This window comes from Apium graveolens, chromosome 4 (genome assembly GCF_009905375.1).
Source record: "Apium graveolens cultivar Ventura chromosome 4, ASM990537v1, whole genome shotgun sequence".
NCBI classification, from domain to species: Eukaryota; Viridiplantae; Streptophyta; class Magnoliopsida; order Apiales; family Apiaceae; genus Apium; species Apium graveolens.
The window spans coordinates 99,129,538-99,149,364 of NC_133650.1; the positions used below are offsets into that span (position 1 = coordinate 99,129,538).

Below are 19,827 nucleotides of genomic sequence, written 5' to 3' on the forward strand. Positions count from 1 at the left end.
TAACTATTGAATAAAGTAGTAAATGAAGTTATGATCTCATGTGTATTTAATATTGTTAATTCAAGTGTCAATTAAGTGTTTAATTCTCGTAGTTAATTGTAGTTAATAATTAGTTAATCAAATTTAAGTGTTATTGTCTTAACATTGAGAAGTAATCATATATTGGTGAGTAAGTATTAATTGAACATAATTAGTCTGAGTCTCTGTGTGAACGAACTAGAATTTATTCTATATTACTTCTGAACGCGTATACTTGCGTGAATTATTAGCGCGTGTTTTGTGTCTAACAAGTTTTTGGCGCCGCTTCCGGGGACTCGGCGTATTTGTTTAGTTTATGTTCTTGCCATCAGTGGTCATTAGGACTCATTGATTAAGACGTGTTACTTATTATTTCCGGTAATGTTTTAGGTACTCTAGCGAGCGTTTATGCAAACACGATCTCGCACTCGCAAGAGAACTTTAGATACGGCTGAGAAGACAGACTCGGTTCTTGATATTCCAGAGAAGATAGATTTTACAGATTAGGATAAAGAGAGTGAGCAGAAAGAACCAGTAATCATGGGTGATCGTATAGTTCCAGCAACAGATCCAGCTCTTATGGACTTTTCTCGGCCTAAAATTGATGACATTTAGTCAAGCATTTTTCATCCGGCTATTCAGGCTAATACTTTTGAAATTAAGCTGGGCACTATTCAGATGGTGCAGAATTCTGTTTCTTTCGGAGGTGCTGCGACTGAAGACCCCAACATGCATATCAGGAATTTTGTCGAGATCTGTAGTACTTTTAAATATAATGGTGTGACTGATGAGGCTATCAAGCTGAGGCTTTTCCCATTCTCTCTGAGGGATAAAGCTAAGGACTGGTTACATTCTGAACCAGCTGGGTCCATCACTACTTGGCAAGATCTTACGTAAAAGTTTCTGGTGAAGTTCTATCCAATGGCAAAGACTGCAGCTATGAGGAGTGCTCTTACTCAGTTTGCGCAGCAACCAACAGAATCTATGTACGAAGCTTGGGAGCGGTACAAGGAGATGTTGAGAAAGTGTCCACATCATGGTATGCCTGACTGAATAGTGATCACTGGTTTCTATAATGGTTTGGGGGCCTAATCTCGGCCCATGCTCGATGCATCAGCTGGAGGCGCCTTGTGGGCCAAAAGCTATACTGAGGCTTATAATCTTATTGAAACTATGGCGGCAAATGAGCATCAAAACCCAACTCAAAGGATGATTCCTGGGAAGGTAGCAGGTATTCTGGAAGTCAATGCAGCTACAGCTAATGCAGCGCAGCTCCAAGCGCTATCTTTGAAGGTCGATTCTTTAGCCAACTACGGAGTCAATCAGATAGCTATGGTCTATGAGCTTTGTGCAGGCTCTCATGCTACGGATCAGTGTTCTCTTATGAATGAATCTGTTCAGTATGTGAATAATGATCAGCGACCATAGCAGGCTGTGCCAGCTACTTATCATCCTAACAACAGAAATCATCCCAATTTCAGCTGGAGTAATAATCAGAATGTTGTTCATCAACCATATCAGCAGCCTAGCAGTAAGCAGTTTAATCCACCTGAATTCCAGCAACCACAACATTATGCTCAAAGGTAATCATATCCTCAACAAGGAGGTGCTGCTCCACCTTCTAGTGCTGATTTCGAGGAGCTCAAGCTGTTGCGCAAAAGTCAGGTTGTTTCTATCAAGACCTTGGAAAATCAAATTGGTCAATTAGCCAATGTTGTGCTCAATCATCAACCTGGCACACTTTCCAGTGATACTGAAGTGTCAGGCAGGAAGGAAGCTAAGGAGCAAGTAAAGGTTGTCACCTTAAGGTCAGGAAAAGTTGCTGATGCTGAAAAAGCGAAAGATGGAGAAGCTGAAGTTGTTGATGAAGAAGAGAAGCAAAAGGAGAAAACGGCGGAACCAAGGAAGACTACTGTTAAACACACTCTGCCTGAGGCTAATACAGGGGAGAAACAGCTCTATCCTCCACCACCTTTCCCTAAGAGATTGCAAAAACAAAAATTGAATAAGCAGTTCGGTAAGTTTCTGGAGGTGTTCAAGAAACTTCACATCAACATACCTTTCGCTGAGGCTCTGGAGCAAATGCCTAGTTATGCAAAATTCATGAAGAGTATTCTTTCAAGGAAGGTGAAACTGGACGATCTTGATACCGTTGCTCTAACAGAAGAGTGCAGTGTTGTGCTGCAACAAAAATTACCTCCAAAGCTTAAAGATCCAGGTAGCTTCACCATTCCTTGCACCATCGGCAAGTTGTCTTTCGACAAATGCCTGTGTGATTTGGGAGCAAGCATCAATCTGATGCCATTGTCTATCTTCAAAAAGTTAAATTTGCCTGATCTAAAGCCCACCTACATGTCTCTACAATTGGCTGATCGTTCTATTATATACCCACGAGGCATCGTGGAGAACGTGTTAGTAAAGGTGGATAAGCTTTTCTTCCCTGCAGACTTTGTCATTTTGGATTTCGAGGAAGATAAGAAGATTCTCATAATCTTGGGAAGACATTTCTTGGCTACAGGCCATAACTTGATAGATGTGCAGAAAGGTAAACTTACTATGAGGGTGCAGGATCAGGATGTGACATTCAATGTATTCAAGGCGATGAAATTCCCTACAGAAGATGAGGATTGCTTAAAGGTGGATTTGATTGATTATGCGGTAACTTCAGAACTTGATCATATGCTAATGTCTGATGCCTTAGAGAAAGCCTTAGTGGGGGAATTTGATAGTGACGATGAGGATGGCAATGAGCAACTACAATATCTAAATGCTTCTCCTTGGAGGCGAAAGCTAGACATGCCATTTGAATCTCTTGGTAACACTGATCTCAAGAATGCTGAAGGAAAGCTCAAATCATCTATTGAGGAAGCATCTACTTTGGAGCTTAAACCATTGCCTGAACACTTGAGGTATCCTTTTTAGGTGATGCATCTACTTTTCCTGTTATTATTGCATCTGACCTTTCAGGTAGTGAAGAGTACAAGCTCTTAAGGATCTTGAGAGAATTCAAATCGACCATCGGATGGACTATAGCGGATATAAAAGGGATCAGCCCTTCATACTGTATGCATAAAATTCTGCTAGAGGAAGGTAGTAAGCCAACTGTTGAGCAACAACAAAGACTTAATCCTATCATGAAAGAAGTGCTGAAGAAAGAAATTCTGAAGTGGCTAGATGCAGGAATCATATATCCTATTTCTGACAGTTCTTGGGTGAGCCCTGTGCAATGTGTACCTAAGAAAGGAGGTATAACTGTGGTAGCAAATGAGAAGAATGAGCTCATCCCCACTCGAACAGTCACAGGATGGAGGGTATGCATGGATTACAGAAAGTTGAACAAAGACACGAGAAAGGATCACTTCCCTCTTCCATTTATTGATCAGATGCTTGACAGGTTGGCTGGTCATGAGTATTATTATCTTCTGGATGGCTATTCGGGGTATAATCAGATTTGCATTGCACCAGAAGATCAAGAAAAGACTACCTTCACTTGTCCATTTGGCACGTTTGCTTTTCGCAGAGTTTTGTTTAGCTTATGTGGTACACCTGCCACTTTTTAGAGATGCATGATGGCTATATTCTCTGATATGATTGGAAACAATGTCGAAGTGTTCAAGGACGACTTCTCCGTCTTTGGACATTCGTTTGATGAATATTTGAATAATCTTCGTTCGGTGCTCAAAAGGTGTGTGGAAACTAATTTGGTGCTCAATTGGGAAAAATGTCACTTTATAGTGCGTGAAGGCATTATTCTTGGGCATAAAGTCTCTGGCAAGGGTCTTGAGGTGGACAAAGCCAAGGTGGGAGTCATTGAAAATCTTCCACCTCCTATTTCTGTGAAAGGAATCCGTAATTTTCTTGGTCATGCGGGTTTCTATCGGCGTTTCATCAAGGACTTCTCGAAGATATCTAAGCCGTTGTGCAACTTGCTCGAGAAAGATGTGCCTTTCAAATTTGATGATGAATGTTTGGTGGCATTCGAGACTCTAAAGAAGAGTTTGATAACTGCACCAGTTATTACGGCACCTGATTGGACAGAACATTTTGAGATGATGTGTGATGCGAGTGATTATGCAGTGGGAGCAGTTCTTGGGCAGCACAAGAATAATCTTTTTCATGTGGTCTACTATGCTAGTAAGACTCTAAATGGAGCTCAAATGAACTACACCACTACTGAGAAGGAGCTCTTGGCTATAGTCTTTAGTTTTGAAAAATTTCGATCTTATCTGCTTGGGAAAAAGGTGACAGTATTCACTGATCATGCTGTCATTCGCTATTTGCTCTCAAAGAAGGATTCAAAGCCTAGACTTATTCGTTGGGTGCTCTTGCTACAGGAATTTAAGTTAGAGATCAAGGATCAAAAAGGTACCGAGAATCAAGTAGTTGACCATCTCTCTAGATTGAAGAATCCCGGTTCGACTTCACATGATAAGATATTAATCAACGAATCTTTTCCGGATAAGCAGTTGTTCGCAGTTCAGGAGGAAGAGCCATGGTTCGCAGTTATTGTGAACTATCTTGTCAGCAATATAATGTCTCATAATATGAATGCAGCTCAAAAGAAGAAGTTTCTGCAAGAGGTGAAGTGGTACATGTGGGATGAACCATATTTGTTTAGGCAGCGAGCTGACCAGATCATCAGGAGATGTATCCCATTCTGTGAGACGGAGGGGATATTACGAGACTGCCATTCCACAGTTTGTGGTGGACATTATGGTGGTGAAAAGACGGCAGCTCGTATTTTGCAAGCAGGTTTTTTCTGGCCTACGTTGTTTAAGGATGCACATCAGTACGTTTTAAGGTGTGATCGTTGCCAAAGAGTGGGGAATTTTGCTAGAAAGGATGAGATGCCTTTAAATATAATGCTGGAAGTTGAGATCTTCGATGTTTGGGGAATCGATTTCATGGGACCATTTATCTCATCCTGCAATAATCAGTACATCTTGCTGGTAGTCGATTATGTCTCGAAATGGGTAAAAGTCAAGGCTCTACCGACGAATGATGCAAAGGTAGTGTTGAATTTTCTCCATAAGCAGATATTCACAAGGTTTGGAATGCCACGAGTAATCATAAGTGATAAGGGGTCGCATTTCTGCAATCGTAAGTTCATTTCTATGATGCAGCGCTACAATATGAATCATCGTGTTACTACTACCTATCATCTGCAAACTAATGGTCAAGCTGAAGTGTCTAATAGAGAGATCAAGCACATTCTAGAGAAAGTTGTTTGTCCGTCAAGGAAAGATTGGTCTTTAAAGCTCAATGAAGTTGTTTGGGCTTATAGAACAGCATACAAGACTCCACTTGGGATGTCCCTGTTTCAACTTGTCTATGGGAAGGGATGTCATTTACCTGCGGAGCTTGAGCATAAGGCTTATTGGGCGTTGAAGAAGTTGAACCTTGATCTAGATGCAGCTAAGAAGAAGCGAATGCTTCAGTTAAATGAACTTGATGAATTTCGACTTTAAGCGTACGAGAACAACAAAATGTACAAGGAAAGAGTAAAAAGGTGGCACGACAGGAAGCTATCTCCTAAGTCATTCGTGTCGGGGCAACAAGTTCTTTTATTCAACTCTCGTCTCCGACTTTTTCCTGAAAAGTTGAAATCAAGGTGGTCTGGATCTTTTATCGTCAAAACTGTGTTTCCACATGGAGCGGTGGAGATTTTTTAGAATGAGCCAGGCCAAGCATTCAAGGTTAATGGTCAGAGATTGAAGCATTACTATGGGGACACGGTAAACCGGGAAGTGATTAGTGTCATTTTATTGTCAACTTGATCGAACTCCTCTACGTCAAGCTAATGACGTAAAAGAAGCGCTTCTTGGGAGGCAACCCAAGACTTTAACCTTTAGGAACCTTTAGAAGTTAGTACCATATCCAAAAAATCCAAAAAAATCAGAAAATTGGGCAGAAAAAAAAGTTTTTTCCAGAACCCCCTGGGGCGCCCGCCTGGAAACCTTGGGCGGCCGCTCGGAGTCTGGGGCGCCCGCCTGGAAATCCTGGGCGGCCGCTCAGGACCCTACTGTCAGAATTTTTTTTTTGCCTTATAAAAAAATAAGAAAAAATCAGTTGAACCAAAAAAACATAAAGACCCACGATTCCTCTCCCACAAACCCTCATTTTCTCTCCCACAAACCCCACTCCTACTCTAATTCTAACCCTAAATCTTACCCTATATATATACACAACTCCTCCATATACACTCCCATATACTTTCAACTTTAAAACTCTCTCCTACACTCAAAACACAACTCTTAAACACTTTTTCTCAGTTTCAATGGCACCCAAGAGATACCGAACTATTGATAGCAGCAGCACCGTTCCAACTGCTGATATTTCGAGGGGAACTGCTGCGAGACCCCGTTTGATGGATAGGGCTGCTGAGGAGGAGTATACTAGGCTTCTGACTAAGCCGATTTTGAAGGAGAGGGGATTTTTACCATCGGGATGGGATGGTGAGTTATTACCGATGATTGCGGAGAAAGGGTGGATTTCTTTTTGTGAGTCACCGGAGGCGGTTCCAATGAGTGTGGTTCGCGAGTTTTATGCGAACGCCAAGGCTGAAAAGAATGGGTTTACTGTTGTTCGTGGGCTTACTGTGGATTATCAGCCTGAGGCGATTCGACGTGTTATTGGGCAGCAACAACGGAAGCCCACGGAGGAGAATTGGAATGAGAAGACCCCGAGGATTTTGATTTGGATTTGATTGTGGCTAACCTCTGTCATCCGGGCACGGTGTGGAAGTTCAAGATGGGGTCTAACGAGTATCGTTCTTTTCCGGCGGTTGCGATGAATAGGTATGCCCGTGCATGGAATGCCTTTATTTGTGCTAATATTTTGCCTACTTCGCATGCACATGAGGTTACAGTCGAGAGAGCAAGGTTGTTATGGGGGATCTTGAATGAGGAGTATTATGTGGACCTTGGTGAGTTCATCTACTAAGGGATTTTGAAGTTTTTGAGGGGGGGAAATACAACAACATCCCTTATGCATCTATTGTCACAAAGCTGTGCAGAACAGTGGGAGTTCATTGGCCTTCTCACGAGCAGCTGCAGATGTCGGCCGCTTCTATTGACTCAGCAACTCTGAATGCGATGCAGGAGTGGACGGGTAGAGAGCCCGAGGAGCATGGTTTGGGATATCGTCTTCCAGGAGGACGTCCAGCAGCTGGTGCTACCATGGCGAGGCCCAGTCAGGTTCGTGATGAGGCAGGCTCTTCTAGAGCCCATGAAGGTGCTGGGATGGCTGATGCCCAGTATAGGAGGCTGTCGAGGAGGATGGATGCGATGTATGAGTCGCAGAGTAGGTTCGCTCAGGAGCTCACCCTTGCACTTGGGACTGCTTTCAGAGGCCTTGGAGCTGACATCCAGTGGCCCGTTTTTGGTGAAGACTCTGTTTATCCGCCTCCTGACACTCCACCCTCTGAGGGTGATGATGATGATTTTTCCGAGTAGGTATACCCTATGTTCCATTCTACTACCTTCACTGGGGACAGTGAAGATTTTAAGTTTGGGGGTGGTAGTTAAGGAATATTTTTGTATGTGTGTCATGTAGTTGCATATTCATGATAGTTTAGTTCATATAGTTGCATATTTTTGCCATATAATAGTTTTTTTTATTTTATAGCTTTATTTATCATGTCATTTAGCTCATGCATATACCATGATCCCTTTTGCGTTGCTTTACCGATTGATTTGTGATATTGATGCAAGTGTAGTGATAGCGTTAGAGTGATGATTGAGTCTTGTAGGTTGACATGCATGCTAGAAACACTTGTAATTTCACTAAGTCTTAGAGTATGCTTAAGGACTAGATGGTTGTCATGGTTTGATGGTTTTTGAGGTTAATCTATTGATTGCTTAGAATTTATGATAGGCCCTTAATGATAAAAGGCATGAAAAGAAAAATTTTTGGAGTAAAAATTGGAATTCATTGTTAATTGTGGCTAGGCGTCAAATGGCTAGTAGCCGGCTCGTATTTTTATGCGAGTAGTCTAGGGTTGAGCAAGATGGAGCGAAACGCACTTGCTCAGAAATTTGAAAAAATAGAAAAAAAAAGAAAAAAAAGAAAAAAAGAAAAAAGGGAAAGAAAAAAAATATAAAGAGTTAATGCATAATTGATCACGAGTGGGCTCTTTGGTATTCGAGTTATTAAGTTTTTAGGGGACTTTGTGCCTAGTGACCTAAGGCTTTTATAGTCTGGGATCCGCTAACCTAACGCTCGCTAAATGGATGCCATTGCATAAGTCTTTTGTGGACCTCACTCATTGCACGGTCAAATAAGCATTTGTTGTTGTGTTGAATAAAAGCATGATTCCGTAATAAGCTCCAGTGATCTTGAAGTGTTATAAGTCATTTTGTGCCTAGAATTTATTCTTCGTATAATCATATGATTGCCTTGAGGATAATCGAGTTATGATAATTGATCTAGTTCGAAGCATATCTGTTAAGCATCCGCACACACCACATTTCTAGTTGTATGTTAGTTAGCATGATTTGGTTGATCTTTATTCGCCTAATTGCATTTGTTGAGATGTCATGAGTTGGTTGGTTTAGTCATTGTGAGGGGGATCGTTGCATTTCATGTAAATTGCATTCATGCATACTTTTATTTTATTTTTGAGTCTGTGACACTTGAGGACAAGCATCGATTTAAGTTTGGGGGTGTGATAAGTGGCATTTTATACCACTTAGAACGTCTCATAATGGCTTGAATTGATGTCTTGAAATCAGGTATTTTGTATATTTGATGTATTTTTCTAGTGTTTTTGCATTTCAGGGTATAACTTGCGTATGTAGGAAGAATTCATCAGAAATAAGCATAGGGAAGTGTGTGTCATTGTGGAAAGTTGGGGGCAGAACGCAGCAAAATCAGGAGCAGAATTCAGAATTTTCCAGAAGGAGCTTGGGCGCCCACTCAAGATGCTGGGGCGGCCGCTCAGGAGCTTGGGCGCTCGCTCAGGAATCTGGGGCGGCCGCTCAGAGATGAAAATTTTAATACTGAATTTTATAATCCTTATTCTGATGGACTTCTGAGACGGCTTGTTCTTGTGGGCTTCTATATAAGTAGTTCTCAGAGACGTTTCACATAAGTGTGGTATCAAGCAAGGAGCAAGGAGAGAAGGAAGAAGACCGTTTTAGCACATCGCAACGAAGAAGAGGAAGCATACGTTTTCTTGTGATTCTTTTATTTGTTGTATCAGTGGATGCTAGTTTTCTTTACTTTGAAACTTATTACTCTTGTGACGTACTCTGGTTTTAATAAGTATTTTTATTAGTTTATATTGTGTGTATTATCATGTTTTCATATGAACCCATGGTGATGATGAGTTCTATCATGGGCTAATCGTGATCATGGGGTCATAGCGGATTTACTATGGATTTCTTTAGTTAGTTGTTTAATACCTTAGTGTGTGATGATTGTATGATATCTAGCATAGGTTGTGCTTATTCGTCTTATGTGTGTCACGAACATATAAGATAGTCTGTTAATCTTCTGTGAAGCGACGGTCGATCTTGAGGTTTAGAACTTGCCATGCTAGCATAGGTTCATGTATGTGTATGCATGATTAGTGGGTAACTCTAACCGTTTTACTTGCCCTGTGTGATCATAAAGAATAACTTGTGCTTAAATCATTATGTTGTCAAATTCTGTAGACATATAGGGTCTCAACATAATTGATGCCTATTCAACTTCTATCTTGATTGTGGATGTTTGGTAGAATGGTATTAGTACAACGAAAGTTGGCTTTTATCAGTTTCGTGTTGTTCGATTAATATCGTCACTGTTACATGCTAAGGGTAATAACGATAACTATTGAATGAAGTAGTAATGAAGTTATGATCTCATGTGTGTTTAATATTGTTACTTCAAGTGTCAATTAAGTGTTTAATTCTCGTAGTTAATTGTAGTTAATAATTAGTTAATCAAATTTAAGTATTATTGTCTTAACATTGAGAAGTAATCATATATTGGTGAGTAAGTGTTAATTGAACATAATTAGTCTGAGTCTCTGTGGGAACGAACTAGAATTTATTCTATATTACTTGCGAACCCGTATACTTGCGTGAATTATTAGCGCGTCTTTTGTGTCTAACACCGGGCTCAATGAGGTTCTAGGCCCAGCCCAACTCAAACACAAGCCTACCACCCAGCCCACCAAGAAGGGGCACGTGGGCACGTGACAATAACAGCTATCAACAACAAACAACTGAGACAAATATGACACGCGACAACACGTATTTGGGGCATCGTAAAGGGGGTCCTTACCTGGACACGTATATGGAATCCATCTGAGGCAGGCATCCTCCGCCTCCAACAACGAACGACCGTGATCTAAAAGTACCAATCCATGAACCCTACATTTGGTGTATAATGGCTATATTATACCTCAAAGGGAAGGGATTTAGAGGTTACGCTCTCTTACACATTCATACACACACAGTCACCTTGCACTCCTATATATCTTTATCTTCCTCAAAGCGAGTTCTTACTCTTACACCGGAGGCGCTGCAGGCTCTAGCCCCCTTCCGATATTGTTTTGCAGACACCCCACATCAGCTACACCACAACCGCTAACGCGACGTCGGAAAGAGCAGTCCCGCACACCAGAGTTATCATTTGGCGCTAGAAGGAGGGGCTCTCCATCCTTGGGTCTCGGCGCCCCCGAATTTACTTTCATCAGCAAATTCTTAAAGAGTCCATTTCTTTAACATGTAAGAACCCAAGCAACCTAAGTCTCTCATAACTATAAATGTTGTTTATTTAAGCCACGTCTGTGTGTGCTCGTCATTTTAGGCCACGTTTGTGTGAGCCTAATTTCGTTCATTTTTAAGTCACATTTGTGTGTGGTATTGATGGTTTTGATTATTTTAGAACCCAGATCTGCTTTAGCTTGCATATTGTCTTCGTGTTATAAACCCAGTTATACTTATTCCGCATATTGTTAGCCAAACCCCAAAAATTTGTTTGTTATTGTTCTGGGTAATTTTTGTTATTTTTGAAAAGTAACCTTATATTTATATTTTTAGTTTAAAATCTTGGTCGGTTATTGTTTATACACTTGAGACAATGGTTAGAGTAGAAAAGAGTACAGCATAGAGCCTTCTACAAGCACCCAGGACTATGACCATTCACAGGTACGGGACCTAGAAGCAAATCCCCGTTTCGGTGTTATTTTGCAGACACCTCACAACAGTTACACCACAACCATTATGAGAGTTCAGGCGCGGCGTCGGAACCGCATTAATCACCCCATGTTCTTCATGTTTCTTTGCTTCTGCTTTTCTCTTTTTCTCTTGATCACCACATCTTTGCTTGAGTCTCAGCTCCCAATTAGTATCCATATATGTCACAAATGCTATTGTAATCTTGTTGGTACAAGGCTCCTTTCACCACCTCACGTTTATACGTTTTCGAGTCCAAAACTACAAAAAGCAGTTCCAAGTTTTGGACGAATCAACACGTTCGCAAATTATGTTATCGTGCTGATTATGGTTCTTAATATAATAGTTATAAGCTTAAAGAATCTAATGAAGAAGAAGATAGCGAGGGAAATATTTAGTCACCATCATCATTCCGAAAGCAGTGGCGTTTATTTTCTATAAGAGAAATTCGATTGGCTACTCACAACTTTGATGCAGATTTATTCCTCGGGAGAGGTGGATTTGGTAAAGTTTACAAAGGATTACTTATTGATGGGTCCAGGAATGCTATTTCGGTGAAGAGGTTAAATTCTAAATCCAGACAAGGAGCGAAGGAGTTCTGGAACGAGATCGAGATGCTCTCTAATTTTCGACATAGCCATCTTGTGTCCTTGATTGGTTACTGTGATGAGGAAAATGAGATGATACTTGTTTATGAGTACATGTCTCATGGCACAATATCTGATCACTTGTATAAGAACAGCAGGAATGGCTCTGTTGCCTTTCAGCCCCTGTCCTGGGAACAACGCTTGAATATATGTATTGGTGCAGCACGTGGACTGGATTACCTTCATACAGGGACTGTCCTGCAGGAAAGAGTGATACATCGCGATGTGAAGAGCTCAAACATCCTGTTGGACGAACATTGGGAGGCTAAAGTTTCTGATTTTGGTTTGTCCAAAATTGGCCCTGCTAATCAATCATGTTCTCATGTGAGCACAAATGTTAAAGGAACACCTGGATATATGGATCCAGAATATTTCTTGACGCATAGACTGACGAGGAAATCTGATGTCTATGCATTTGGAGTTGTATTATTTGAAGTGTTGTGCGGAAGGCGTGCTTTGGATCTGAAAATTGACAAGGACCAGCGAGCCCTAGCACAATATGCTCATCGGTGCATTCAAGAAGGAACAATAGGTCAGATCATTGATTCTACTCTCAGAGAATTAATCTCGAAAGACTGTCTAAAGGTGTTTGTAGATATTGGAGATCAGTGCTTGCATTATAAACAACATGAACGCCCTACAATGGCTGATGTAATTGCAAAGCTTGAGTTTGCTATGGACTTACAAAAAAGAGCACAAGTTTCTGTAGACTACGTGTTTTCTTTAGATACTAAAAGGTTTCTTGGCAATCAAGAACATAACGATATTGCTGGGGTTCTTGAAAATCTGGATGATGGTCTGATTTTATGCAGTCAACAGGATGTTACTGCTATGGTTGGCAAGAATCACAAAAATGTTCCCTTCTCGAAGAAGAAAGACAAAGGTTTGGTGAAACTTTTTGCTAGAAAGCTGTCCAAGGCTATTTTGGTAGCGAGAAGAGGTCAGAAAAATATAGCGAGGAAGATTACAGATAATGGCATTTCTAGTAGTGCAAGGACAGCCTATGCCTATCTAAAGCCATATTGGAGGACACACTATCTGGACACTTCTTCATCCTTAATTAACTCTTCGTCTGAGGAAACACAGATTCCCTATATTTCATTGCTCCAGATCCAGGCTGCCACTAAATCTTTTAGTACAGGCCTGGTTCTAACTAACTGTCATCAAGGTTTACTCTTCAAAGGTCATATCAATTTTGAAGAGGTAGTCGTTAAACAGTTATTAGCAAGTCAAAGAAAAGGGTATGAATCTTTCCACAACGATATTTTACGCTCTAAGATCAATCATCTTCACGTGTTACCATTGATTGGATTTTGCACTGATTATAATCGATTATATCTGGTTTCCAAGTACATGGCCAATAGGTCACTAGATTATCATCTTTAGAGCAGCAACGAAACTCCTTTGGCATGGAACTTGAGGCTCCAAATTTGCATCGGAGTGGCTAAAGGCTTGAACTACCTCCACACAGGCATAGTTGACCAAATAATAACCCATGGCAGAATGAAGCCAAACAAGATTCTACTAGACGAGAACTGGATGCCTAAAGTCTCTGGATATGGGTTATGTAAATTAGGAACTTCGGTTACTAATTCTGACAATAACTTGCGTTTTCAGGACTTGGTTCAAGCGTTTGATTTTTGGGAAACATGGATGTACATGTCTCCAGAGCAAATTTCGCTGGGACTAATGACAACAAAATCAGATGTTTATGCAATGGGTGTTATACTTTTGAATGTAGTGTTCGATTGGAGACAAATTATAACGACTTTGGCTCGTCTTAATAATACGCAAGTGAGCTTGTCAGCTTGGATCAAAAAAAACATTAGAGACAGAACTCTGCTTTTATTCATGTACACATATCTCGCGGGAAAGGTGGCATCAGAATGTTTCATTGAAATATTAGTTATTGTTTTCTGCTGTTTAATGAAATCTAGATATGATAGCCCAAAAAATGGAAGATGTGGCGAAGAGGCTAGAGTCTGCCCTTGAGTAGCAGACAAATCATAACTGGGGCTTATTTGCTGATGAGGTTAACGAGCTTGAGGCTGCACTTCAAATTCAGTTACAAACAAATCAAAATTGGAGCTTGGATCAGGAGGATGATGATCTTATTGGGATGACATGGAGCTTGATTGATGACGTTAAGATGAACAGTTGGAACTCGAATAATGATAATACAGAGATGAGTATTCCAAATTTCGATTTTGACAGTATAGAAATTGTTAGATAAATTCCTTGGATAATCAACCCATGTCTCAGAGGCTTGAGTGATTATTGTTATGTATGTTAAGTTACTAGTTCAGGAGGAGTGCTTATAGAGATTCATTTACCATTTAACATTTCCGTTCCACTCAAAGATTAATTTTTGGGTGAAGAGTGGATCACTGGAAACTTATCTTGAATCGGATAATGTCTGAATAAATAGGTACTCTCTACTTTAAAATACTCTTCAAAAGTTAGAGCGAGTATTTTAAGACTTTTATAATATTTGAAAGTTAGTATATACTACATGTTAAGTTATCAGTCCTTCTGAAACTTCATCAAGTTTATAGGAATTTGTCTTCATATATAAAGGAGGGGGGGGGGAGGTTGCTGTTGAAGCACAAGCTGTCACAGCTGACGTTCTTATTGCATGAATGGTAGGAATAGTTGATCTAATTTTGCAAATTCAGAGAGGTGATAGCTAAAATGTTTTAGTAACAAAAGATCGTAGATTAATGTCATCCCACTCATAAAGATCGTAGATCAATTTTAAATTTTTTAAATGTTGCTCAAATTATTACGGGTTAAATGTTTACCAGAGTTTATCAAGTTCAATATCAGACTCCTGTTCTGCACATCGACTATTAGTAGTCATTTTTTTTTCGGGACACAATGTTTTAATCCTGTAGTATGGTTTCAAGTAGTATAATATTGACATGATGATTTTAAGAGTAGAAATTAATAGGGACAGGTTCAATAAGTCATCCATCTTAATAATTAGGCTTACTTGACTTGACCCAAATTAAGTTGCAAGGTTGTTTCTCTCCAGTTTCGTGTTGGCATTCCAGTGACTACCGTGCCCACACCGTTATTACATTGCCATAGACAAGAACAACTTTAGCTTTCTCTTAAGCTCTACTACCCAGCGTACTACAGTTTATTGCCAATAATTCAACCATGTGCCTTCCTCAACTCCCTGTGTTCCTCAAAGTTCTTTGCTTCTGCTTTTTTCTTGATCACCAGCTTTCTGTTTCAGACGCAATACCAGTTGATATTATAACTCAACTGTTGCAGTGAAGCGGTTGGATCCGACTTCCCGGCAAGGACCTAAGGGGTTCTGGAACGAGATTGAGATGCATTCTAATTTTCGACATAGCCATCTTGTGTCCCTAATTGGTTATTGTAATGAGGAAAACGAGATGATACTTGTTTATGAGTACATGCCCCATGGCACACTTTCTGATCACTTGTATAAAAACTACAGAAACGGCCTTGTTGTCTCCCAGCCCCTATCCTGGGAACGACGCTTAAAGATATGCATTGGTGTCGCACGTGGATTAGATTACCTTCATACTGGCACTGGTCTGCAGCAAAGAGTAATACACCGAGATGTAAAGAGCTCAAATATCCTATTGGATGAGCACTGGGAGGCCAAGGTTTCTGATTTTGGTTTGTCTACGATTGGCCCTGCTAATCAGTCATGTTCTCATGTGAGCACAAATGTGAAAGGCACTTTCGGATATATAGATCCAGAATATTTCTTGACGCATAGACTGACAAGGAAATCAGATGGTATATGCATTTGGGGTTGTATTATTTGAAGTGTTGTGCGGAAGGCGTGCTATAGATATGAGAATTGATGAGGATCAGCAAGCTCTAGCACAATATGCTCATCGATGCATCCAAGAAGGAACAGTAGATCAAATCATCGACTCTACTCTTAGAGGACAAATTTCGAAAGACTGTCTAAAGGTGTTTGTAGAGCTTGGAGATCAGTGTTTGCATTATCAACACCACAAGCGCCCTACAATGGCCGATGTGATTGCCAAGCTTGAGTTTGCTATTGAGTTAAAAAAGAGAACACACTCTTCTGCGGACAACGTGTTTCTTATGGAAACTGGCAGGCTCCCTGAAGATCAAGAAAATAATGGTACTATTGGGGTTCTTCAAAATCTAGAGAATAATATTGACGGGGTTCTATGCAATGAGGAGGATGATACCGGAAGGATTGTTGAAACTGAAAGAAATTTCCCCTCTTCAAAGATGAAAGAAAAAGGTATGCTGAAACTTATTGCTAAAAAGGTGTTGAAGACAATCATTAGAGGTAAGAAAAGTATAGCTAAGAATAATACAGATAATGGCATTTCTAGTAGACGGAAACCAACCAACCTGGAATTATCTGGAAGTACGAGGAATTATCTACAGAATCTTCTTCATCCATACCTCACGCTTTTTCAGAGGAAACACAGATCCGCCAGTTTTCATTTCGGAAGATTCAAGATGTCACCAACTCTTTGCATGTAGGCCTGATCCTATCATACGGACATCAAGGTGTGGTGTTCAGAGGTCACCTTGATTATGACCGTACAGAGGTAGCTATTAAAGAATTGAAATTAACAAGTCAACAAAGAGGATATGAAACTTTCTGCAATGAGATTCTACACACTAAGATCAATCATTTTCATGTGCTACCTTTGATTGGATTTTGCCGTGATGACATAGATGAGTTGTATCTGGTGTCCAAATACATGTCCAATGGATCACTGGATTATCATCTCCGCAACAATGACACACCTTTGACATGGATATTGAGGCTCCAAATTTGCATTGGGGTTGCCAAAGGCTTGGACTATCTCCACAGAGGCATAGTTGGTCAAATAATGGCCCATGGCAGACTGAAGCCAAACAAGATTCTATTAGACGAGAACTGGATGCCTAAAGTCTCAGGATATGGGTTATGGAAATTAGGAACCTCACTAATGAATTCAAATACTTACTTGCGTAATGAGGAGAAGATTCCACCATCTGATTTTTGGGAAACGTGGGCGTACATGTCTCCAGAGCAGAAGGCACAGCATCTATTGACAACAAAATCAGATGTTTACTCGATGGGTGTCGTACTACTGAATGTGCTATTTGATTGGAGGCGAATTATAATGAATTTGGCCCATCTTAACAAAGCACGGCACAGTTTGTATAATTGGGTTAAAAGTAACATCAGAGAAAGAAGTCTTGTTTTGTTCATTGACTCATCTGTGGCTGGAAATGTGACATCAGAATGTTTCATTGAGATTATAGATATTGCTTTGCATTGTTTAATGAAACATAATGATGAACGTCCATTGACCATCAATGGACGATGTGGTGAAGAGGCTGGAGTATGCATTTAGTTTGCAGACAAGTCATAACTTGAACTTTACTGATATAAACCAGCTTGACCTGGCACTTCAAAATCGATTGCGAACAAGTAACATACGAAGTTTGGATGATAATGATAATATCCGAATGAGCAGATGGAGCTTTAATGATGATGATGATGATTCTGTTAGAATGAATAATTGGAGCTTGAATCATCATGATAGGCAGATGAGTATTGCAAATTTTGATTTTGACAGTATGGAAATTGTTAGATAAGTTTTTTGAATGATCAACAATATCTGAAAGCTTTGAGTTCAATTTTTTGTATTTATATACTTTTGTTGTCGGATACTTGTTATATATACTTGTTATATTCCCGGGATATAAGAATTTACCGGGGCATCAGTTTGTGATCTTAAACAGGCTTTGAGCAAAGAATCACTCAAGAGCTTATTAGTGTTTAAGCAAAGTATAACTTTTAGTTCATTCTGCTTTGTGTAGTTCATTCTGCTTCATTCTAAGAAAAGTAAATTGACAACCCCCCTGTCCCTTGATTGTTTGTGCAGAACTACTGAAACAAACATTCATGTACGTCTCCTTGTACAATTACATCTCATGTTCAGTTTTCAACTCTCATGTTGTGTTTGGTTGGGAAGAAAGGAAGGGAATGAGTAAAATTAATGGACAACAATGAAGTTTGGAGAGAGTATTTGTTTTTTTTTTTTGAGCAAGTGCAAATTTGTTATGATAGAAATTGTGAAAAAAATGGGTATTGGAAGGAATGAAGCATTCCTTCTCAAATTAGGGTGCTTGAGCTATTGTAGTGATGCTTTCCAATTTCGACAAGTCATCTTGTGTCCCTGATTGGATATGGTAATGAGGAAGATGAAATGACACCTGTATATGATTACATGCCCCGTAGCACACTTTCTGATCACTTGCATTAAAACTGCAGAAATGGCCTTGTTGTCTCCCAGCCCCTGTCCTGGGAACAGGGCTTGAAGATATGGCATTGGTGTCGCAAATGGAATAGATTACCTTCATACTAGCACTGGTTTTCTGAATAGAGTAATACACAGAGACGTGAAGAGCTCCAGCATACTGTTGGATGAGCACTGGGAGGCTAAAGTTTCTGATTTTTTGTCTAAAGTTGGCCCTGCTAATCAATCATGTTCTCATAATCTTATGTGAGCACAAATGTCAAATGCACACTTAGATATATGGATCCAGAGTATTTCTTGACGCATAGACTGACTAGAAAATTTGATGTATATTCATTTCGGGTCCCTATTATTTGAAGTTTTGCCTGGAAGGCGTACTATGGATATGAAAATTGAAAAGGACCAGCAATATTCTTTAGCAGGATATACTCATTGATGCATACAAGAAGGAAATATAGATTTGATCATCCGCTCGACACTAGAGAAAAATCTCTAAAGACTGTCTCTGTAGAGATTGAAGATCAGTGCTTGCACTATCAACAACATAAATGCCCTACAATGACCGATGTGGTTGCAAAGCTTGAGTTTGATATAGAATTACAAAAGGGAATACAGTCTTTAGTCTTATGCGGAACACATGTTTCTTGTTGATACTGAAAGGCTTCACAAACATGAAAGTGATGATACTGTTGGGGTTCTTGAGAATCTAGAGCATGATATTGGCGGGGTTATTTCCCATCAGAAGGGTGATGATACTGGTGGGATTGTCGAGAATCATGAAAATATAACCTTTTTCAAGAAGCAGGACAAAGTCATGTTGAAACTTGTTGCTCAAAAGATGTTTCTGAATGTACGAACATTAGAGCAAAAAAGAACATCGATTTATTGGAATTTCTAATAGTTCAAGGAATACCAACCTGGAGTTATTTGGAAATAGGAGGATACTGTCAACCGAGTCTTTTTTATCCTTGCTTCGAAGCTCTTTGTCAGAGAAAACGCAGATATGCAAGTTTCCATTTAATATGATTCAAGCTGCCACTTTGTTCTTCAATGCCGATCTGATATTGACATACGGTCTTATTCAAAGGCTATCTTGACTGCGACCGTACAGTAGAGGTGGTCAACCGTGCAGGTCGTGCGGTCCGGGCCGGGTTGGAAGCGGATTGGAACCGGAAAAACTGAGCACTGAACCGGCACTTGAACTGTGCAAATCGGGTCGGGCTGTGATTGAACTTAAAGAAAGTAACTCGGATTTGGCACTGAATTCGTGTGCGTGTCAGGCGGTTCATGGGTTGCTGCGGGTTCACGGGCAACTCGGTTCACGAGTTGAAGGATCACGGGTTCACGGGCTTGCAACTTGAATTGATTTTATTTATATCTGCTGACAAGTGAAAGCTGTCCATGTGCATGTATAATCTCATGTTTAGTATTTATTAATTTTTACATACCCTTTGTATTATTTTGTCATTTTGTGCCATCATCTCCCCGGCCCCATCCATCCCTCCCCACTTCCACGGTAGACATATACATTTATTGCAAGCTTCAACAATCATTTAATCAAATAATATTGTTGCCTTTATTATGTCGCATAATCTATTTTTTTAATTAAATGTGCGAGAAAACTCGAAATTATTTACATAATTTATTGAAAATATTATAATTTATTTTTAAATTCATGTATTGAAGATGTATAATAAATATTATTTACTATTT

At 40.0% G+C, this 19,827-nt stretch overlaps 2 protein-coding genes, 1 non-coding gene and 1 pseudogene across 3 annotated transcripts; 3 read left to right on the forward strand and 1 right to left on the reverse strand.

Moving 5' to 3' along the window:
- Window positions 1-954: 954 nt before the first annotated feature.
- On the reverse strand, window positions 955-1,061 carry LOC141722705 (small nucleolar RNA R71). The gene has a single exon (XR_012575710.1). It is a non-coding gene; the product is annotated as a small nucleolar RNA R71 (small nucleolar RNA).
- A 6,135-nt stretch (window positions 1,062-7,196) lies between these two features.
- LOC141718776 (putative serine/threonine-protein kinase PBL22) lies at window positions 7,197-14,147 on the forward strand. Its single transcript, XM_074521161.1, has 2 exons — window positions 7,197-7,214; window positions 11,606-14,147. Exons 1-2 carry the CDS (start codon window positions 7,197-7,199, stop codon window positions 13,214-13,216), a joined length of 1,629 nt encoding a protein of 542 aa, XP_074377262.1. The 3' UTR covers window positions 13,217-14,147.
- On the forward strand, window positions 13,334-13,822 carry LOC141718777 (putative serine/threonine-protein kinase PBL15). Its single transcript, XM_074521162.1, has one exon. The coding sequence runs from the start codon at window positions 13,334-13,336 to the stop codon at window positions 13,820-13,822; it is 489 nt and encodes a 162-aa protein (XP_074377263.1).
- Window positions 14,148-15,087: 940 nt separating the features above from the next.
- On the forward strand, window positions 15,088-19,624 carry LOC141718778 (putative receptor-like protein kinase At5g39000; annotated as a pseudogene).
- The last annotated feature ends 203 nt before the right edge of the window (window positions 19,625-19,827 follow it).